The sequence below is a fragment of the Callithrix jacchus genome, chromosome 9 (assembly GCF_049354715.1).
Source record: "Callithrix jacchus isolate 240 chromosome 9, calJac240_pri, whole genome shotgun sequence".
Taxonomy (NCBI): Eukaryota; Metazoa; Chordata; class Mammalia; order Primates; family Cebidae; genus Callithrix; species Callithrix jacchus.
The window spans coordinates 99,839,068-99,859,862 of record NC_133510.1 but is presented as its reverse complement, the minus strand read 5'-3'; the positions used below and the strand labels follow the sequence as shown (position 1 = coordinate 99,859,862).

Genomic DNA, 20,795 nt, shown 5'->3' with positions numbered 1-20,795 from the left:
GGGGGGAAAAACAAGGTATTGAGGCAACAAACAGCACGATGATTAGAATAGTACCTCACATCTCACTACTAATATAATATAATACTAATATATATGGCCTAACCACTCCACTGGAAAGATACAGAATGGCAAAATGGATAAGAATTCACCAACCAAGTTTCTGTTGTCTTCAAGAGACTCAGCCAAGACATAAGTTTAAGGTAAAAGGGTGAAAAAATGTATTGCATCCAAATTGACACAAAAAGCAAGCAGGAATAGCTATTTGTATACCATACAAAACAAACTTTAAAGCAAAACTAATTTAAAAAGACAAAGAGGGTATTATATAATGATAAAAAGCCTTGTTAAACAGGAAACTATCACAATCCTAAATATATATGCACCTAACACTGGAGCACCCAAATTTATAAAACAATTGCTACTATACCTAAGAAATGAGAAGGATAGCAACACAATAATAGATTCGACACTCCACTGACAGCACTAGGCAAGTCATTAAGACAGAAAGTCAACAAAGAAACAACTGATTTAAACTAGACCCTGGAACAAATAGACTTAACAGATATTTACAGAACATTCTACTTAACAACTGCAGAATATACATTCTATTCATAAGCACATGAAACATTCTCCAAGATAGATCATAAGATAGGCCACAAAACAAGTTGCAATAACTTTAATAACATCCGAATTATAACATATACTATTTCAGACCAGAATGGAATAAAATTGGAAATCAACTCCAAAAGGAACCCTCAGAACCATGCAAATACATGGAAATTAAATAACCTGTTCCAGAATGATCATTGAGTCAACAATGAAATAAAGATGGAAATTAAAAAATTATTTGAACTGAATAATAGTGACCCAACCAATTAAAATTGGGATACAGTAAAAGTTGTGCTAAGAGGAAAGTTCGTAGCATTAAATGCCTGCATCAAGAAGTCTGAAAGAGCACAAAAGTAAAACAAACCAAACCCAAACCCATCAGAAGAAAAGAATAACAAAGATCAGAACAGAACTAAAGGAAGTTGAAAAAAAAAGTACAAAAGATAAATGAAACAAAACCTGGTGCTTTGAAAAGATAAATAAAACTGATAGACAATCAGTGAAATTAACCAAGAAAAGAAGAGAGAAGATCCAAATAAACTCAATTAGACAGAAAATGACAGATATTACAACCAATTCCACAGAAATACAAAAGATCGTTCAGGGCTACTACGAACACCTGTATGCACACAAACTAGAAAACCTAGAGGAGATGGATAAATTCCTGGAAATATACAGCCCTCCTAGATTAAACCAGGAGGGAACAGAAACTCTGAACAGACCAATAACGAGCAGTAAGATTAAAATGGTTAAAAAAAAAAAGGGTCGGGGGGGGGGAGGCCAGGCACAGTGGCTCACACCTGTAATCCCAGCACTTTGGGAGGCTAAGGTGGGTGGATGATTTGAGGTCAGGAGTTCAAGACCAGCCTGGCCAACATGATGAAAGTCTGTCTCTGCTAAAAATACATAAAAATTAGCCTGGCATGGTGGTGCATGCCTGTACTCCAGCTATTTGGGAGGCTGAGGCAGGGGAATCACCTGAACCCAGGAGGCAGAGGGTGCAGTGATCTGAGATCATGCCATTGCATTTCAGCCTGTGTGGCAGAGTGAGACTCCGTCTAAAAAAAAAAGAAAGAAAGAAAGAAATGGTAATTAAAAATCTGCCAACAAAAAAAATCCAGGACCAGATGGATTCACAGCTGAATTCTATCAGACATTCAAAGAATTGGTTGGGTGTGGTGACTCACACCTGTAACCACAGCACTTTGGGAGCCAAGGAGGGCAGATCACTTGAGGCCAGGAGTTCAAGACCACCCTGGACAACATGGCAAAACCCCATCTCTACTAAAAATACAAAAATTAGCTGGGCATGGTGGTACATACCTGTAATCCCAGCTACTCAGGAGGCTGAGGGACAAGAATCATTTGAACCTGAGAGGTGAACATTGCAGTAAGCTGAGATCATGTCACTGTACTCCAGCCTGGGCAACAGAGTGAGACTCTGCTTCAAAAAGGAAAAAATAAAAAGACATTCAAAGAAGAATTGGTACCAATCCTACTAACAGTATTCCAAAAGATAGAGAGTCCTCCCTAAATCATTCTATGAAGCCAGTATCATGCAAATTACAAAACCAAGAAAGGACATAACAAAGAAAACTATAGACCAATATCTCTGATGAACACATGTAAGAATCCTCAATAAAATACTAGTGACCGAATGCAACAGCATATAAAAAAAGATAATCCACCATGGTCAAGTGGGTTTCATATCAGGGATGCAGGGATGGTTTAACATACACAAGTCAATAAATGTGATTTATCACATACATAGAATTAAATCAAAAATCACATAATCATCTCAATAGATGCAGAAGCTTTTGACAAAATCCAGCATCCCTTTATGATTAAAACCCTCAGCAAAATTGGCATAGAAGAGACATACCTTAAGATAATAAAAGCCATCTATGACAAACTCACAGCCAACATTGTATTGAATGGAGAAAAGTTGAAAGCATTCCTCCTGAGAACTGGGAAAAGATAAGGATGCCCACTTTCACCACTTCTATTCAACATAGTACTGGAAGTCCTAGCCAGAGCAATCAGACAAGAGACATAAATAAAGGGCATCCACACTGGTAAAGTGGAAGTCAAATTGTTGCTATTTGCTGATGATATGATCATATCCCTAGAAAACCCTAAAGACTCATCCAAAAAGCTCCCAGAACTGATAAATGAATTCAGTAAAGTTTCCAGATATGAAATTAATGTACACAAATCAGTAGCACTGCTATACACCAATAACAACAAAGCTGAGAAACAAATCAAGAATTCAACCACTTTTACAATAGCTGCAAAAAACATTACTTAGGAATATGCCTAACCCAGGAGATAAAAGGCCTCTGCAAGGAAAACTACAAAACACTGCTGAATGAAATCAAAAACAACTGGAAACATATCTCATGCTCCTGGAGGGGTAGAATCAATATGGCAAAAATGATCATACTACCAAAGGCAATCTATAAATTCAATGCAATTCCCATGAAAATACCACCATCATTCTTCACAGAAGTAGAAAAAAAAATCCTAAAATTTACATGGAACCAAAAAAGAACTAGCATAGCCAAACCAAGACTAAGCAAAAAGAACAATTCTAGAGGCATCACATTACCCAACTTCAAACTATAGTGTAAGGCCATAGTCACCAAAACAGCATGGTACTGGCATAAATATAGGCACATAGACAAATGAAACAGAATAGAGAACCCAGAAACCAAGCCAAATACTTAGTCAACTGATCTTTGACAAAGCAAACAAAAGCATAAAGTGGGGAAAGGTCACCTTCTTCAAAAACTGGTGCTGGGATAATTGGCAAGCCACATGTAGAAGAATGAAACTGGATCCTCATCTCTCACTTTATACAAAAATCAGTCAAGATGGATCAAAGATTTAAATCTATGACCTGATACCATAAAAATTATAGAAGATAACATCACAAAAACTCTTCTTGACATTGCCTTATTAGGCAAAGACTTCATGACCAAGAACTCAAAAACAAATACAACAAAACAATAAACAGATGGGACTTAATAAAAATTAAAAAGCTTCCGCACAACAAAAGAAATAATCAGCAGACAACCCACAGAGTGGAAGAAAATCTTCGCAAACTATACATCTGACAAAGGACTATATCCAGAATCTACAAGGAACTCAGACAAACTAGCAAGAAAAAAACAATCCCATCAAAATGTGGGCTAAGGACATGAATAGATAATTCTCAAAAAAAGATATACAAATGGACAACAAAAATATGAAAAAACACTCAATATCACTAATTATCAGGAAAATGCAAATCAAAACCACAATGCAAATACCACCTTGCTGCTGCAAGAATGGCCGTAATCAAAAAATTTAAAAATGATAGATGTTGGCGTGGATGTGGTGAAAAGGAAATGCTTTACACTGCTGGTGGGAATGTAAACTAGCATGGAGATTCCCTAAAGAACTGAAAGTAGATCTACTATTTGATCCAGCAATCCTACTGCTGGCTATCTACCCAGAGGGAAAAAAAGTCAGTATACAAAAAAAAAAAAAGAAAGAAAGAAAATACTTGCACACAAATGTTTATGGCAGCACAATTGCAACGATATGAAATCAGCCCAAATGCCCATCAATCAGTGAGTGGATAAAGAAATGTGAAATATATATATGTATGATACACACACACACACACACACACACACACACACACACCATGGAATACTAATGAGCCATAAAACGAAATGAAATAATGGCATTCACAGCAACCTGGATGGAATTGGAGACCATTATTCTAAATGAAGTAACTCAGGAATGGGAAACCAAGCATCGTATGATCTCACTCATGGGACAGGAGCTAAGCTAGGAGGATGAACATGTATAAGAATGATATAGTGAACTTTGGGAGCTGTGGGAGAAAGAGTGGGACGGGGTGAGGCAGGGAACAGTGTACATTGCTAGGGTGACAGGTGCACCAAAACCACAGAAATCACCACTAAAGAACTTATCCACATAACCAAATACCACCTGTACCCCCAAAACCTATTGAAATTAAAAAATAATAAAATGTTTAAAAGAATAGCATAAAAATAGCCTAATATTACTCTTGATTACAGAGGCAAAAATCTAATACAAATAATAGCAAACTGTATCCAGCAAAATAAAATATCATGACCAATTTGAGTTTATCTCAGAAACACAAGTTTAATCTAACATTATAAAATCAACTTAATATTAAAAAGAAAAATTATACAATCATCTTAACAGATGATACAGTAAAACATTCATAGTAAATATTCTGAGCAAAATCACAGTAAAAATATTATTTAACATGATAAAGAATAACTACTAAAAAAAAGTTAAACATCATATATAAAGGTGACACACTGAAAATTTTCCCTAAGGGATCAGGAAAAAGAAAAATGATCAGCCTGAATCAGACGTTCCGAGGATTTCTTAGTTATTTTCAAATTTATTCTACTATACAATATAGATTCTGTATTGTAACCTGTTCTCATCTATATATGATAAGAGAATGTCCTGTATTCTTCAAGTTAACAGCCTAGATAAACTTTATATCGAAATAGAAGATTGAGTTCTATAATTATATTACATACCATAGGTTCTGTCTCCTTGGGAGGGCTGTCCAGAGGAGGAATGTACCACTGAAAGCAAAGTTCTTTGTTTGAAGCTTGTGTTACCATTTCTATTGGCATTATGTCCATACAAGATGAGCTCGAAACAGGCTTAAAGGATAAAATGGATTGTAGAGAACTGTCACGATACAACTAGGGAACAAACAAAAACATCAGTTTAATTACTCATAATAAATTTGTTACATATACAAAACAAATTATTTTGCTATATTGAAAAACTTTGGAATTGTCTCAGGTTGTTTTATGGAGGTCAATCTTAAAACTATCCCTGGGTTACTACCTAGGTTCTCCTACAGTAAAAATATGCTGGCCGGCACTGTGGCCACACCTGTAATCCCAGCACTTTGTGAGGCTGAGGCGGATGGATCACATGGTCAGGAGTTCAAGACTATCCTGGCCAACATGGCAAAACCCCGTCTCTACTAAAAAAAATACAAAAATTAAGCAGGCATGGTGGTGTGCACCTGTAATCCCAGCTACTAGAGGACTGAGGAGAATTGCTTGAACCCGGGTGGTAGAAGTTGCAGTGAGTCGAGATCACTGACCGGGCAACAGAGCAAGACTCCATCTCAAAAAATATATACGTATGCTTCAGACCAGGGGACTCAACAAATCTTTCCCACTCTGGTGAGTCTTACCAGGTGAAGATCTAGCAGGGAAAATGTCCATGCCACCATTTCAGTCTCAATATCACCATTGTTTCTAGGAACTCCGATTTGGTTTCTGGTTTATTCACCAGTGAATATACTAAGGGTGTGGTCATAAATTATTATCTATTTTTCCTATAGCATTTTTTTACAATGCCATATGGAAAATAAGACACATTTTGCTCCAAAGGCTAAAATCCATTGCTCTAAAACCCACTGGCTCTGAAAAGTTAAAATCCTCCTCTCCTTAAATGAATGTGGCTGATTTGTAAGTTTGGTCCTTGGTGAATATGCACCCAGCTTCTTCTATACAATTTGGTCACTGAATGAGGAACCTTCAAAGAGATAGAAATGTATAGAATGCAACTGGCAATTTGGTAAACTACTTAATTAGTCATTTAAGGTACCTGAAAAAGCACAGCATGGTTGCTACCTATCAACAAAACAGCAGGCTAGCCATAGAGATAATAATAGTAAAAACAATATTTCAAGTCTAAAAAGGACCTTCTTCAATGAAGTGCAAACTACTTTCAAAATTAACTTCTTGTTATTTCCAAGATCAGCTAGAATGTGGTCCCTCTACTTCAGTCTTTTTGATATCTAAGGCCTGTAAAAGTTTGATGACCAAGGTGTATTTGTCAGTGGCCAGAAAGAAATGTCTGGTGTGTCTATAAGGCTTTGTCCCTCCCATTATTTCTGAGCTTATTCAAGATGTAATATGACTGTGAATGTTAAGTCTTCAAAATACAATAAAAAGGGAAGTAAAAATGCTGACCTTTCAAGTTGTCTACTGATAAAAGAAAAGATGTTTTGACTGAAAGGTAATATTAAATGTGAAAAGTTTTCTAAATGTCTAAAGACAATCATACTTGCTTCTAAAAGCATGACCAAAATACACAATAAGCAAGATTAGCAGGGATCAACAATAATTTGTAAGTGCTTAATTCAGAGTAATTTTATGTCAAACAGTTCAGCACACACACAAAAATCAAGTAAATAATTGATTCTAAAATAATTTTTTAAATTTCATATCTGAGTGATTTTTCAGAGGTTCTAACAATGATTTTAGCAAATAATTCATATTCAATAACTAGATAAGTATTGAAAAGTAAAAATACCTTTTATTTCAATATGTGCATTATTAGCACAGTAGTCTAATAATGATAAATTATAAACATGTCAATATCAAAATAGGTATTTAATTTTCCATTACCTTTCAAATACTATAATATGTAGTTGCTAAGAGGATTCATCACATATGCTAATTGATGAATTATACACTAGGTATTTTTTTCTATTTTCTTCATTCTTTGAAAGAAATAAAACAACAGGCCTACCAAGATAACCATGGTTTGCCACAGTCCTATAAACAATAAAGCAGCTCACACTAGTCAGGTACTTAACATTACACTGATGGTCACAGGCACACAGTCCTAGTATGAATAACTCAGCATTATGCACAATTTTAATCATATTCTTTTGGAGGAATTTTTAATGTAACTGGTTTCCACCTTTGTTTTTCCATAACAAAGCTCCAATAGACTTGACAACATGCAGAATCACACAACTGAGGAGCACAACACGGAGCAAAGATTGTTCTGGAAAGGCACTACTTCTTTGTGGGGTTTAAGTTTTGAATTATGGAACGAGTTTGATTGAAATAGCCTCCTGAGTGATTAAAGGTTCAAAAACATTATTATAAAAATCAGCCAAGCTTGGAGTTTGTATATATTAAAAACATCTAAAAGACTTTATGCTCGTTAGCTGTCTACCTCAGTGAAACGAACACATGATGAGGTGGCTTGCACCTGTCAGGCAAGAGATGGTGATCTCCAGAGCTGATTATCCTGGGGAGTGTTACACTAATTATATCAAAAAAGAGCAAACAGGGTGAAACAACTCTTTGATAACATGCTGCCATTAGAAAAGTCACATTCATTTACAATGTACTCAAGCTTGAACGTTTGGAGGAAACAGGTAATGATAGGCTGCCCTTAATACTAAAATGTTCCAGCAGAGCTCCTTTCAGAACAGTATTTAAGAAATCACACGTATTAGTTTCCTAACTCTTATATAACATTCACAAGAACAGATCAATTGAAACTATTGTTCTCAGTCTTGCTGTCCTCTGCTCCCTACCTGAAAACACATGAGGTATCTGTGACACCTGACAGTAATCTTCAAAGATAGTCTCAGTTCCCAGGAGGGGTGAATCCGAATCTGGGGTTAGATGGCAATGATTTCATTCTACTCCCACTGTGCCCTTCCATGTGCAGAGCCAGACATTAACATGCCCTTCCTGGCCTGTTCACCTCCTCACTCACTCCTTCCCATGGGGAATTGTTACTTGATTGGTGAATTTGGGAAAAAGAATTTTGGGGCTGTTTATTTCTGCTCTTTCTTCCTGCAGGTAAAATGTTTGCAGGAAGTGAATACTCTCTGCTCCTCAAGTAACAGATTTTAAGGAGCCTGTCCCCACGTGAGGAGCCTGAAATGACCAGTCATATGAAGCCAAATTGATAAATCAGTCTACTTTGGTATTCATTGCTAGGAAGATCATTTCACCAATAAATATAAACCACATCCTATAATATCAACTTCATGACTCATAAAGATGAGCATTTTTTAATCCCAATCTGTTTTACTCTTTCCTCTTATTCCTGAATGATTCAGAGTCTGGGCACAGAATGGGGCTGCTGAGCATTGGGAATGCCATGATATCTTAGTATCTGGTAAGAGAGGAGAAGTGCTTTGAAAAATCTTCCAATGTGCTTTCAATACACTGCACGGAGGGCCACTGCATAACCCCAACTGAGAATTATTTCTTTAATTGGATTCTTAAAAGTATCCTAATAGGTCTTTCTACTACTTTTAAAAACCTACAATTTATTAACAGTCATCTGACTCTTGAGAAGCGAAGAAATGTTCAAAAGAGTGATTTTTTAAAAACTACAATTATCTACTCGAAACATAAGGTTGCTATATTCTAGTAGGATAAGATGAGCAAGGGTCACCATTATGAAACAAGCCACATTTTCAGTTCTCTGGGAACTTCTCTGGGAGAGATGGCAACAGCAACATGAACATATCTTATATGGGAAAATCTACAGCTATAAAAATTAGGAAGAGTTCAATGGTAAAGTCTAAAGTAGAGATAATTCAAAATAAATTAGTGATTTTTTTCTAGTTTTGAAAGGATTCTGTACACTTTTCACAAATTCATTTCACAAATATGTGTTGGAAGCTTACAATATGCTATGTCCATTTGAGTGTTCTACAAGCGTCTCAAATTCTGTATCTACAAAGAAGAAAAATGTGCTCATCCTCCTGCTCCTGTCTGTGCTAATGATGTCACCATGCATTAGTGATCACAGACAGACATTCTGAATGGTACAAGAGGCTCTAGTCATTTCCTCTTCACTTTCCACCTCCAAAGAGTCATAAAACTGTTTTTGTTGTTGTTGTTTTCAATTTTACTTAAGCAAATATCTTTTATAGCCATCTCTTCCTTTCCATTCTTGTGGTCATAAGCTTCATGACTTATCATCTCTCTCTTAAATAATTCACTTTTCATCTATACTTTGCCAATCAACCCTACTGAGAGTACTGCAAGTGAAACTAAGACATATTAATTTTCACATTATTTCTGCTAGTATTAATCCTGCCATTTTCTCTTAAAAAAGCATCTCTGAAATAAAGTAACTTTCTTTTTGAGACACAGTCTCACTCTGTGGCCCAGGCTGGAGTGCAGATCTCAGCTCACTGCAACCTCCACCTCCCGAGTTCAAGTGATTCTCCTGCCTCAGCCTCCTGAGTAGCTAGGATTACAGGCGCCCGCCACAACACATGGCTAATTATTGTATTTTTAGTAGAGACAGGGTTTTATCATGTTGGCCAGGCTCCTGACCTCAGGTGATCCACACACCTCAGCCTCCCAAAGTGCTGGGATTAAAAGACATAAGCCACCGAGCCAGGCCTAAAGTAACTTTCTTCTGTTTTAACACTATCACTGTTTCTCTACTACCACCCCGAGACTATATGTACAGGGACTAGGCTTTATCCATCATTTCTTCCCACTAAGAGTGTATCTGGCACACAGTAGGTATTCAACACAGGTTACTTGAATACCAAGTTTCAAATACATATTCTTATTTTAAAATAAAAGCCTTTATTTTTTCAGTATCTTTCAACACATTCATTTTGAAAGTTTATCCAAACTACTATTATTAAAGACTTTAGTAGCTTTAACTTTTAAAAAAGTCTCCATTTATATTCCTCTTTATATGTCTCTACAATCACTACCTTAAAAATTTTCCATATTACATATCTTGGGGAAATGTATCCAATTTAAAACACTTTTCCAAATAAAAAGACTTCACACGTTTAATTTTTAAAAAAGTGTTACCTCTATTATTTTCACATGATTGCAAAAGGTACCCACAGTGAATAATTTTTATTACACATTTAAAACCAAAGAACAGGGCCGGGCGCGGTGGCTCAAGCCTATAATCCCAGCACTTTGGGAGGCTGAGGCGGGTGGATCACAAGGTCAACAAATCGAGACCATCCTGGTCAACATGGTGAAACCCCGTCTCTACTAGAAAATTCAAAAAAAATTAGCTGGGCATGGTGGCGCGTGCCTGTAATCCCAGCTACTCAGGAGGCTGAGGCAGGAGAATTGCCTGAACCCAGGAGGCAGAGGTTGCGGTGAGCCAAGATGGCGCCATTGCACTCCAGCCTGGGTAACAAGAGCGAAACTCCATCTCAAAAAAAAAAAACAAAGAACAGAAATTGAGCACAGATTTAGAAACTCTCAGTGCAGTTTTCTTTTAGGGCGATGATACTGATATTTGTGTAACTTCTTGGCAAAAATGGCTGCTTGAGAAAGATGCTGTTTTGTACAGGAATATAGACACTTCTGAGACATTTTAAAAGACTGGTGAGAACAAGACTGAACCATTGAAATGTGAACTGTCCTAAAATCCCAGGATGTTTGGTGTCCTATCCACATGGTAACCTGGGAATGACCCTTCCCCAGAACCTGAGCGAACTCGAAATCTTTGGGCCAGCATGAAAGTTAACGTGCTTCCTCCTGAAATATGAGGCTGATTCTAAGAAGCTTTATGTAAATATATAATGTTTTAAAACATTACCTTGGCTGATGATTCACGTAAGTCTTTTTCTGAAAGAGGGGGATTTTCCAGACAAAGAAGTTCTTTTGGAAATTCATCAATTGAAGAAGAAGAATACAGCTGTAAGAATTTTTTAAGGAAATAATGTACTTCTTTCTGGCGCAAAATCAACTCAGAGTTGTAAAGGGATGTGAGAAGTGTATCATCTGGCAAAGAAATTCCAGAAACTGGTGTTGCAGATGCTTAAGAAAGAAAAATACCTTAGTTTAGGTTCATGTTAGAAAACAGGATGATCTCAATATCGTTGGCACTTGCTCAGTAACCATTATCTTTACATATTCCCACCCCCGCTAGAGGCTGCCAATTATTTCTCTGTTTTCAGAACTTATACACTAATGGAATTGTTTCTTGCCATGGAAGAGAAAATTTCAGGCTAGGCGCCGTGGCTTATGCCTGAATCCCAGCACTTTGGGAGGCTAAGGTGGTTGGATCACCTGAGGTCAGGAGTTTGAGATCAGACTAGCCAAAATAGCAAAACCCTGTCTCTACTAAAAATGTAAAAAATAGCTGGTTGTGGTGGGGCGTGCCTGTAATCCCAGCTGCTCAGGAGCCTGAGGCAGGAGAATCACTTGAACTTGGGAGGCAGCTGTTGCAGTGAGCCAAGATCACACCACTGTACTCCAGCCTGAGTGACAAAGCAAAACTCTGTCTCAAAATAAAAAAAAAAAGAAAAGAAAAAGAAAATTTCAGAGGCACATGAGGATAATGCTTAGTTTTAGGTATTAACCATGGTGCCACAGTTCCATGTACCTATTCTCTTTTGGGTTCGCCCGAAATAGATCCTAAAGAATTTATAGATAGTTTATTTGAAAAGTAATTTCAAGCATAAGTGAGGGAATGGGCAAAGTGTGACAGAGAAAAGAAAAAAGCCAATAAGGGCAAGTAAATGAGTGGGCTACAGCCTTGGGCAGTGAGTCCCACTGGGGACTTTTTGGCAAACCCTGAGAAGCTGGCATGTTTATTTAGGAGCTCCCTACCTCAATAGCTGAAAATTACTCCTGGGTCTGTGAAAACCCTGCCTGCAGGCTGGTCAAACCTCAGTAGCTTCAAAGAAAGCCCAGGGCAGAAAAGCAGTGAGACATGGCACTTGTGGTGGTAAGTGCCAGCAGGTAAGCAGAGTGGCTGTGGGGCAAGGGATCACCAGGACTGGCTGCACTGACTTGTCCATGTTCTTCCCCTCTGAACCTCCCTTGCTCTAGCCCACATCACCATGAACCATTTTGCCCTGAAACCTCTCTAAGAGCTTGTTAGCTCCTGGCAACTGTGCTTAGCAACCCTATGACTCAGCCTATTTGTGCTGCTGGTTTCCCCACTACTGTGCCCTGGCATGGGTCAAACTGTCTTTTCTGACTGTTCACACTGATGGGCAACACTGGATCACCAACATCATGAGCACAGATAAAACATAACAATGTCACACAATCACAAGAAGGACTGATGTGAAGCAGAATTTATTAGTTTTCCTGGATATTCTTTAGATAGAACCAATGATTTAAAATGATTTAAAAAAAAACTCCATGGAATTAATATCCCATCTGAAGTCATGCATCTCTTCCCTTTGACATGCCACTCTTTCTCTACTGGACCACTCTTTCTCTAAAGCCAAAATGTCATCTTGTTTATTTTATAAACTGTCACTTTGGAATCACTAGTTCTTAACTGCTTTGAGCCATGGACTACTTTGGCAGTCGACTTGGAAAGCCTCTGGATGCCTCCTTATCATAATGTTTTTAAATATATGAAATAATATATATAGAATTTCTACAGAAACCAATTACACTGAAACCAATTACATTCCATCCAAGGATGCATGTATCCCAGGTTAAGAACCCATGAAATTTTCATCTTCTGATAACAGTCACTCAGGAAGATGTCAAAAGTATCTTATAATTCCCAACAAGAAACATGACTTAAACAAGAATTAGAAAGAAATATGTTCTCTCGTAACACATCAAAAACCTACCTAGCAGTTTGCTGAGATTATTAATCCTCTGAAGGTGGATATAGTAGCGCAGGAGAAGGATCCATGTAATATCTACTTTGGTCTGAGTCTTTTTTCTACCATCTGTGCTGTCATACACATCATCATTTTGGTACAAAAATGTACAGGAAGTCTGGAAGACGACTTGGTAGTTATCTGAAAGTGAAAAAAATTTTTTGTAATACAATGTTATGTTTTCCTTGAAAAACAATCATGAATAGAAAAAAAGCACAGCTCATAAAGGAAAGGCTGACACATGACACTACGTTTCATTTAAAAGTCTTTTGTATCACTCAGACACCAAACACCAAGAGACCAACCACAGACTGAGAAAAGATATTTAAAATATATTTATGAATTATCTTTCTCTGATATGTGTAAACACCTTGCACCAATCAACAACTGTCAAGCAACACAATTTCAACAGGCAATTCATAGGAAAAGTGGGCAAAGAATATCAATACGCAATTCACAGAAAAGTAAAACAAAACGACCAAAACTTTTAGCATCACTAAAAATTATAAAAATGCAAATTAAAATGAAATGCCATTTCACATCCGTTAGGAACTGATAGACAACAAACTCTGAAAACAATAAATATTGGTAATAATGTGAAGAAATTGGAATGTTCACACGTTGAGAGGACAACTATTTGGAAAGGAATTTGGCAGATCTAAGAAAACTGGAAACACAGATACCCCTATATGTGTACCAAGTTTTGCACAGTGTTTTTTGTAACATTAAAAAAAAGAAATGTTAAAATATAAATGGGAGTCTAATCATTTGAAGCCATTTAAAGTGAATGAATTAGATCTATAAGGGAGAGAATGTAGTGTGGAGTCTCACTATATTTATAGTCTTATGATATTCAAATCCCAGATTTACACTCACTAGTGTGTGACCTTGAATCTCTCTGTGCCTTGGGCCTCTCCGGGCTTTTGATTTTCTGACTTTTACTTTTTTTTAAAATGGGCAATATAAGGGTGATGATAGATAGATCCTGAAAACATACAGAGTTAACAAGCAGGTTCCAGGTAGTATGATACCATTTATGTAAGTTTGAAAACAATATTATTTGTATCATTTATGTGTATATATATATACACACACACATATATAATATTTAATTAGAATAGTAGTTGTCTCTGGGAAGCAAAAAAAGGAAGATAAATAGAATCTTCTATCGTTAATGGCCCATGCAGGTTTTCTAGAATAACATGAATCCCCATGTACTCACCATCCGCCTTAGAATACAAATTCCCAGCACTTTGGAAGTATCTTATAAGCCTCTCTCTAATCCCATTTCACTCTTGCTGCCTGAGCTCATGTCCCAGAAATAATCACTATTCAAAATTTTGTGTTGCTAATCCCATTATCTGTCCTTGACTCTTTAAACATATCCATTACATAACATGTAATAAATAAAACATTAACTTTATCTTTTTAGAACTTTATAGGAAGAGAATCATATTGTATGCATTTATCTATGATTTTCTTTTTCCTTTAAACACTATTCTTTGAAAATTCAGCCAGGCTAATGCAGGTAGCTGTTATTCACTGATATTTTTTGTTGTTATATACTATTTCAGTATACTGAAATTTTATATATCTATTTATAAACCTATAATGTATATAGCTATTCTACCATTGATGGACATGTGATTTCTTTCTAATTTTGTTTTATTTTGCTTTTTACTGTTATGAACAAGGCTGCTATAAATATTTGAGTACATATTGCCTGGTGTATATATGCACTAACTTCCTGGATGTGGAATTACTAGGTTGTTCTTTTTTAGGTGTCTTTTAACCAATCTTACCTTTTGTTCTTTCATATAAATTTTGGCATAAGATTGTCAAATTCCACAAAATAAAACCTATTACTGAAACTACATTAAATCTATCAATCATTTTTAGAATACTTGGCATTTATCAATACCAAGCCTTCTTAACTATAAACACAGTATGTTTTCTTATCTCTTTCAATGAAATTTTATAATTTGTTTCACAACTTTGGTTAGATTAATCCCTAGAGGTCTTATATATTTTTGTAGCTACTGCAATAACATCTTTTTGAAATACATTTCCTGTTAAAAATGTATAGAAATAAACATTACATCCAACAACCTTGCTAAATATTTTGATTGCCTATACTTCTCAGGAAGTGTCTATGTGAATAATCTGTAGTGAATGATGGCTTTATTCTTCTTTCCTATTCTTTGTACTTCTTATTTCCTTCTTATATTATTGTGCAGGGTAGGACTTCCAGAACAATCATGAATCAAAATAACAATAGCATTTTCTTACTCTTGATTTTAAAGGGAATAGTTTTGCATCTGAATATTGATTATAAATACAGTAGGCATGTTTTCCCACTTGTAACTTTTTAAAATTAATTTTTTAAATTCCTGGTTTTAGAATCATAAATGGTTGCTGAATTTTATTGAATTTTTCTGTACCTATTTGAGATGATTATTATTTTTCTCTTTTAATCTGTTAAAGTAGTGACTCTGTTGAACAGATTCTCTGATGTTGAATTACATTTGCATTTCTGGAAATAATCCAATTTGACATGAGGTATCTTTTAATATGCTGCTGATTTTGATCAAACATTTACATAATCAAAAATAAAATTCCCTCTCCCAGAGAGAAGCATTTTTAAACATTTGTACTTTAGTTCCTCTAGTAGTTTGTTCCAGCTCTTAAAATAATTTCCTTATAGCATTTTCCTAAATTATCAGTTTTAGAAAATAGGTCTGGTGACTTTTCCTGTGACAGATGAAATATTAGCTCATAAAACCATTCCTCTTCACTTCAAAACGTTTATAGTGATACCACCGTCTTCGGTTCCCCTGTTTATATACATCGACAGTGTTCTACCAGTGCTTTCTGGTCCCACCAAACACAGGTAGTATCTCCCGATGTCGTCCTCTGTATTCTAATAGTACCTGCACTCCGTTCCTGGCTTCTCCTTGCCAGGTTTTCTGTTTCCAAAGTTGGTAACATCTACATTCTGTTCTATACCCATAATAAACCCTTCACTGTTTTGTCAATAAATTGAAAATCAATAAATAATACTTACATTATTATGATGGTATAGGAACTGTTTACTTCAATATGACCAAATTACTTTCACTAAGGGTCACTGTCAAAACTTGTGACCCACAAAAGATAAAGTTCTCAGCACAAAGTCAATGGACTGTTCTTACTCACACCAGTCTCTTAATCATGTCATATTCTAATTCGCTTCATATTTGGACCATGAATTCTTCAAGATTACTTTCCCCTAGAATTTCTGAATGCCTTTTCTTCCTTGTTGAGAGAAGTAATATTGGCACTCTTCACCATATTCCTAATATCATCTGGCTGTTGTGGCATTCTATCCACTGCCTGGAGTCCGGACATTCCTGCTACTGATGACATTCTTGAGATCACAAACTTGCCACTCCAATTTGTACTGGCTTATGTCTAGACCACTGGATAGCAGGCAACACTGAGGGCCCTTTCCCCTTTTCCTCTCTTCCTCGCTTCCTTTCTTTTTTCTGTATTACATCTACTTCTTTCTTCATATGCAACCCTGTGTGCTGGGGTGCATTCTCAAGTAACTTTCTTTTTAAGAAGTAACTTTCTTTCTAAAAAGTTCACCAAAAGTAAACCACTGGAGTCTTTACAAGGCCCTTGTACTTGATTGATGAAACATATAACTTTAGTTGACACTCATTTTCTGTGGCTTTCTAGCATCTACTATTGCTGGTGAGAAGCCTGATGCTAGTCAAAGTCTCTCTCCCTCCCTCTCTTCTCTCTTACCCCACAGAGCGGACAATTGATTTACAACAGATGTAACACCGCAGTATTGTAACGAAGGGTTTTTTTTTTCAATGCATGTCTCTGGGTTAATTATACATCCAAACTGAAAAATGTAAATCTTGATTTCAGCTTCACACTTGTAACAAAAATAGATTTTGGGGTGAACTATAAATCTAAATGTGAAAGATTTCAAATGATAAAAACATAGAAGGGTACCTTTATGATTTTTGTTTAGGAAAAGATTTCTAAAACTGAACACAAAAAACATGCAAACCATAAAAAAGATTTATTAATTGGGGATAAAAATTATAAACTTTGGATAATTAAGAGAAACTACTACTAAATAAAAAGGTAAAACACAGAATGGGAAAAGATATTTGTAATACATATAATCTACCAAAGGGTTATATCCAGAGTACATCAAGAATGTCTCCATATCTCTAAGCCAAAGACAGTAACTCCCAGGAAAAATGGGCATGGTTTTAGAACAAGTTCACCCCAAAAAACTATGCAAAAGCCAATATACCATATATAATAGTGTTCAATCTCTTTTGCGATCAAAATAAATTTTAAATTAAGACCACTTTGGAGATCTTCTTGGCAATACCCACTAACGCTGAAAACATGTATATCTTATGATCAGCAATTCCACTCCTTGGCATACTATAAAAACACATATGTCTGTGCACAAAATTCATAGCAGCATTATTCATAACCCCAAATGTTTATCAACAGTAGAGTGGACACTAAGTCTGTGATTAATCATTGTGCTATTATGCCCAATGATTAATCACAGAAACAGGAGGGTGAACAGAAGTCAGACAAAAAAGAATATAAACTGTATTATTTCATTTATCTAAAATTCAAAAGCTGCCCAAAATAATCTAACTGTTATAAATCAGAAGGAAGAAAGGTTGGAAGGGAACATGATGTAGCTTCGGAGGCACTGGTCTTACTCTATTCCTTGACCTAGTGATGGTTACATGAGTGTTTCCCTTGTGATAATTAATGAAGCTGTAAATTCATGATTTGTGGGTATTTGGGCTGGGGGAGAGTGGGACAGAGTTTTGCTCTTGCTGCCCAGGCTAGAGTGTGATGGCACATTCTCGGCTCATTCCAACCTCTGCCTCCTGGGTCCAAGCAATTCTCCTGCCTCAATCTTCTGAGTAGCTGGGATTACATGCACCTGCCCCCATGCCTGCTAATTTTTTTTTTTTTTTTTTTGAGACAGAGTTTCACTATTGTTGCCCAGACTGGAGTGTAATGGCACAATCTTGGCTCACTGCAACCTCTGCCTCTGGGGTTCAAATAATTCTCCTGCCTCAGCCTCCTGAGTACCTGGGATTATAGGCACCTGCCACCATGCCCAGCTAGTTTTTTGTTTTGTTTTTGTTTTTGTTTGTATTTTTAGTAGAGATGGGGTTTTACCATGCTGGTCAGGCTGGTCTAGAACTCTTGACCTTAGGTAATTCACTAGCCTCAGCTTCCCAAAGTGCTGGAATTATAGGCATGAGTCACTGTGCCCAGCCCAATTTTTGTACTTTTAGTAGAGACAGGGGTTTCACCATGTTGGCCAGGCTAGTCTTGAACTCCTGACCTTGTGATTCACACGCCTTGGCCTCCCAAAGTGTTGGGATTACAAGTGTGAGTCACCATGCCCAGACCACTGTAAAGATATCATTCATTTACATTGTGACTATGGCTCCATTTGTGCTATAACAGCAAGTTGAGTAGGTGCAGCAGAGACCATAAAGACTTAAATAAGGAGACTTAAATATTTACTATCTATTTACAGAAAATATTTGGCGACTTCAACCTTGTTCATGGATAATCAAGTGGAGAAAAATTTCTAAGGATAATAAACATAGTGACATCAATAGCCTCTGTACATAAAAATAACTAATAGAAACAATTTTTTAAATTTTCAATACAATAATTAGATAATATCTCTAAAAATAAACCTAACCAGAAAGGTACAAGATGTATTCAAAGAAAATGTTTAAAAAACTCCCTAAGGGATGAGAACTAGAAAATATAAAGGGCACATAATATTCTTGGTTAAGATAATTCAGTAAAATAAAAATGTAAGTTATTTCTAAGTTAATATCTAAATATAATGTAATCCCAATAAAAATACAGCAGGACTTTTTTTGAACTAGACAAGTTGCTTCCAGAGTTAACACACAAACAAAAAAGCCATAATAGACAATTCTGAAGAGAGAGTAATGAATGGGGACTTATCTTTATATTAAATATATTATTATAAGGTTGCAAAAATTAAAAAAATATATTGAAGCCAGGATGGACAGATCAATTAGAATTGAAAGAAAAGTACAGAAATAGGGTAGCCATCTGGAAAAAATAAATTTATATCCATTTGCCACACTCCAAATAGATTTCTATAAGATATTTAAAGAATCTGAGTAGGAAGAACTTTTCTTTTTTCTTTCTTTCTTTTTTTTTTTTTTTTTTTTTTTTTTTTTGAGATGGAGGCTTGCTCTGTTACCAGGCTGGAGTGCAGTGGTGTGATCTCAGCTCACTGCAACCTCTGCCTCCCAGGTTCAAGTGATTCTCCTGCCTCAGTCTCCCGAGTAGCTGGAACTACAGGCACATGCTACCACACCCAGCTAATTTTTGTATTTTTAGTAGAAACAAGGTTTCATCATGTTGACCTGGATGGTCTCAATCTCTTGACCTCATGATCCGCCTGCCTCAACTTCCCAAAGTCCTAAGATTACAGCCATGAGTCACCGTACCCAGCCAACTTTTCTAACTGTGACAGAAATCCAAAATCTATCAACAATATCAATAATTTTTACTATATAGAAATAAAGAACTATTCATAGAACAGAACTGTCATGTAAAATGTTAAGTAACAACTGAAAAATTAGAAAAATATATTTATAAATATCACAAAGTGTTGATTTTCATAGTAAAGGGCTTCTACAAATACTTAAGGGCCAAATTTTTTTAAAATGGGCAACGATTATGAGCAGAGAGTTCACAAAAAGATGTTCAACCTTAGTCCTCACAAGAGGTGTGCAAATTCAATTGGAACTTTTTTTCTCCCACCATATCAACAAAAGTTTAAAAAATGTTTATAATATACCTTTGTCAGCAAGGATGCTAAAAAAAAGACCACTTATTAACTGCTGACAGGAGTACAAACTGGCATAACCTTTTTGGAAGGATTTTGGCAAAAATTACCAAATTTATAAATGAAACTACTTTTTGACCTAGACATTTGCCTTATGGGAATTGACCCAATAGATATACTAGCATAGGTTCAAAATGATATAAATGTATAAGATGTAGAGATGTATGTAATAGCAAAAGAGTAGAAGCAACATAAATAGCTATCAAAAAGAGACTAATGAATTTAATTATGCTGTACCTATTCAAAAGGAATATTATATAGCCATTAAAAAGCTGCTTATGGGATGATTTGAAAAAATTGTCAAGGTACATTTATATTAATTTAAAGAAAAAAAGGAGCAGGGAGCATTATTATGTATGTAGTTATACTACTATTTGTATTTGTATTTTTAAGGGAAAAATAAGTTAGTGTATCAGTGTAGGTACCAGGTTGGCTCTTCAACATTCATCTTAACCTCCAAATGAGCTTTACTATATTGAAGAAATTATAAAGATAAAAATGACACTTCCTAGATTTCCTTGAAACTAGGTAATAAATTCAGTATATTCATGCAAGACTTGAAGGTGGAACTGGCTTAAGTGGTGAGGGAGACAGGTAATTCAAGGCATCTCTTCAGATGGTGTGGATTCTGGCAGACGCCAAGATTCATACAACAGCAGAAACCAATGATACAGGAAGTGCCAGATAATAATGGGACCAGTGGCACCTGATGCTATGTGCCAGTGCTATCTGACTTGACTTCATTTATGTTTCAGGAAAATCCTGTGGGAGCAT

General features: G+C 36.0%; 1 protein-coding gene across 7 annotated transcripts in view; it reads right to left on the bottom strand.

Moving 5' to 3' along the window:
* Positions 1–20,795, bottom strand: part of CFAP54 (cilia and flagella associated protein 54) — a 363,952-nt gene that overhangs the window by 95,428 nt on the left and 247,729 nt on the right. For all 7 annotated transcript variants that reach the window (XR_013522378.1, XR_004728978.3, XR_013522376.1 and 4 more), the window contains 3 exons: positions 13,043–13,216; positions 11,041–11,261; positions 5,202–5,372 (listed from right to left, as the gene is read on the bottom strand). Coding sequence is in view for 1 of the 7 variants with exons in the window: in XM_017976307.4 (XP_017831796.4) it covers positions 5,202–5,372; positions 11,041–11,261; positions 13,043–13,216 (566 nt within the window). In the remaining 6 variants the exon portion in view is untranslated. The remainder of the gene's footprint in view (positions 1–5,201; positions 5,373–11,040; positions 11,262–13,042; positions 13,217–20,795) is intronic.